Below are 1833 nucleotides of genomic sequence, written 5' to 3'. Positions count from 1 at the left end.
CCTGTAGTCCCCCGCTACTTGGGAGGCGGAGGCAGGAGACTCGCTTGAGCCCAGGAGTTGGAGGTTGCTGTGAGCTGTGATGCCACGGCACTCCACCTAGGGCGACAGCTTGAGGCTCTGTCTCAAAAGAAAAATACTACTAATAATAATGAAGTTATATTCAGTGCTGACTCTTCCAAGTACTTCTGACTTTTTCTCTCATTGTATTAAAAACCTTTTGGAATTCTTTGCAGTGCAAGTCATTAAGAGCTCTTGTAAACTTTGGCATAATCATGACATCAAACAATCTGACCCATCTTTTTTCACTAATTTTCTGTGTCTTGAGATGGTTTAAGTAATGTGCTAAGGAAGGACTAAAGTTTCAGGGAGGCCATCTTAATCTAGACTTACCAATAACTAGAATAGCCAGATGTTCCTATAGAGCCATGCCAAGATAGTCAGGGTCTTTCATGCTGGCAGGAACAAAAGTATTTAAAAGGCAGAGTCTCCTGCTGTTAAGAACTAAAAATAGCTTTCAGGTCCCCTTTAGAGGCTTCCCGCGGGGGTGATGCCAGCTGTGTTGCTCTGGAGAATGTCTTGGCTTTGGCTGGGAGGCTGTGGGGTACTGATACCAAGCTCCTTTACTTGATTCTCCTTTTTTCTTAGCCCTGATGCAAAGTTCCAGAACATGACCAGCAAGTGGCCAGCTGTGTGGGTGAAGATCAGCTCTAGCTGGGTCTGCCTCCTCCTCTATGTCTGGACCCTCGTGGCTCCACTTATCCTTACCAATAGGGACTTCAGCTGAACTCCTGAATGCCAAGGATGCAACTGAAATTCATAAAGGTCTCTTTAGCCAAAAACCTGTATCTCTTCTAGGTTTGCTTCAACTAAAATATTAAGTGAACGCTTTGTAGATTTGACTATATCCAGGTATATAGCAAAAAGGCAAGATTGAATAATGCTTGATGCAGAATCTGAACTTCCCGGTTTACCTATATATTATGTTATTTGTAAGGATATAGAACAAAGGGAGCATTTTTGTGTTTAAAGTTAAACTACAGCTGTGCTGTGAAGAGAGTTCTTTATCAAGATTAATAGGTTCCTAGAAATCTAGTTTAAAATGTAAGATAGAAAAATGTTGGATATTTGAGGCCATTGTTAATATATTTCTATTGCAGTATCCTTAAAAAGCAAAAAGAAAAAAAAAGGGAAAAAAGCATTTATATGACATTTCCTCTGTGAAAGTCCTTACTATTGTGATACAAGCACTGTGTTCTGGGCTTAAACTCTTCTGAGGTGTAGTGGTAGTTCTTGGGGGAAGAATTATGTATGTGGGCCCTACCCAGAGGAATGGATGCTAATATGGCTGCTGCTTCTACATCTTGAGTTTTTTAATTTACCTTTTTTATACTATAGCATTGATGCTGCTTGATACAAGTGTGGTGCTTTGCCAGGTATGTTAATTTTAATACATGCTTTGTGGGTTTGGTTAAAGTAAACATTCACTTGGGAAAACACTGCAACTTCAGTCTGTGTAATTTTCTTGTTATGAGTATGTAAAAGTAAAATGCATGTGGATTTGTTATATTTGCACTATAAAGGTATTTGATTAAAATAGAAAGACTTTAAGATTTGAAAGCCCTTTCTTTAACAGCTTTTATGAGTTAGCAGCCATTCTTTATTTTTTGGATGGTTAGATTTATCAAGCATCTAGGCAAGATGTTCCTCTTTCTTCTTAATAATATAGTCTGGTGAGCAAAGTCTTGAACTCATTCAAAAATCGTTGTAAATATCTTCTCTGAGTAAGATACTCAGGTAGGTGAGAGACAAGTAAGGCACCATCAAGAAATGTTT

General features: G+C 38.8%; 1 protein-coding gene across 1 annotated transcript in view; it reads left to right on the top strand.

Moving 5' to 3' along the window:
* The window catches only part of SERINC3 (serine incorporator 3), a 26116-nt gene extending 24506 nt beyond the window's left edge, over positions 1–1610 (top strand). Inside the window, exon 8 of the mRNA XM_012803803.2 lies at positions 631–1610. Within this exon, the coding sequence (XP_012659257.1) occupies positions 631–784 (154 nt within the window). The 3' untranslated portion in view covers positions 785–1610. The remainder of the gene's footprint in view (positions 1–630) is intronic.
* Positions 1611–1833: the final 223 nt, after the last annotated feature.

The sequence above is a fragment of the Otolemur garnettii genome, unplaced genomic scaffold (genome assembly GCF_000181295.1).
Source record: "Otolemur garnettii isolate 467f Iridium unplaced genomic scaffold, OtoGar3 scaffold00023, whole genome shotgun sequence".
Classification (NCBI taxonomy): Eukaryota; Metazoa; Chordata; class Mammalia; order Primates; family Galagidae; genus Otolemur; species Otolemur garnettii.
This window is presented reverse-complemented; position numbering and strand designations above follow the sequence as displayed.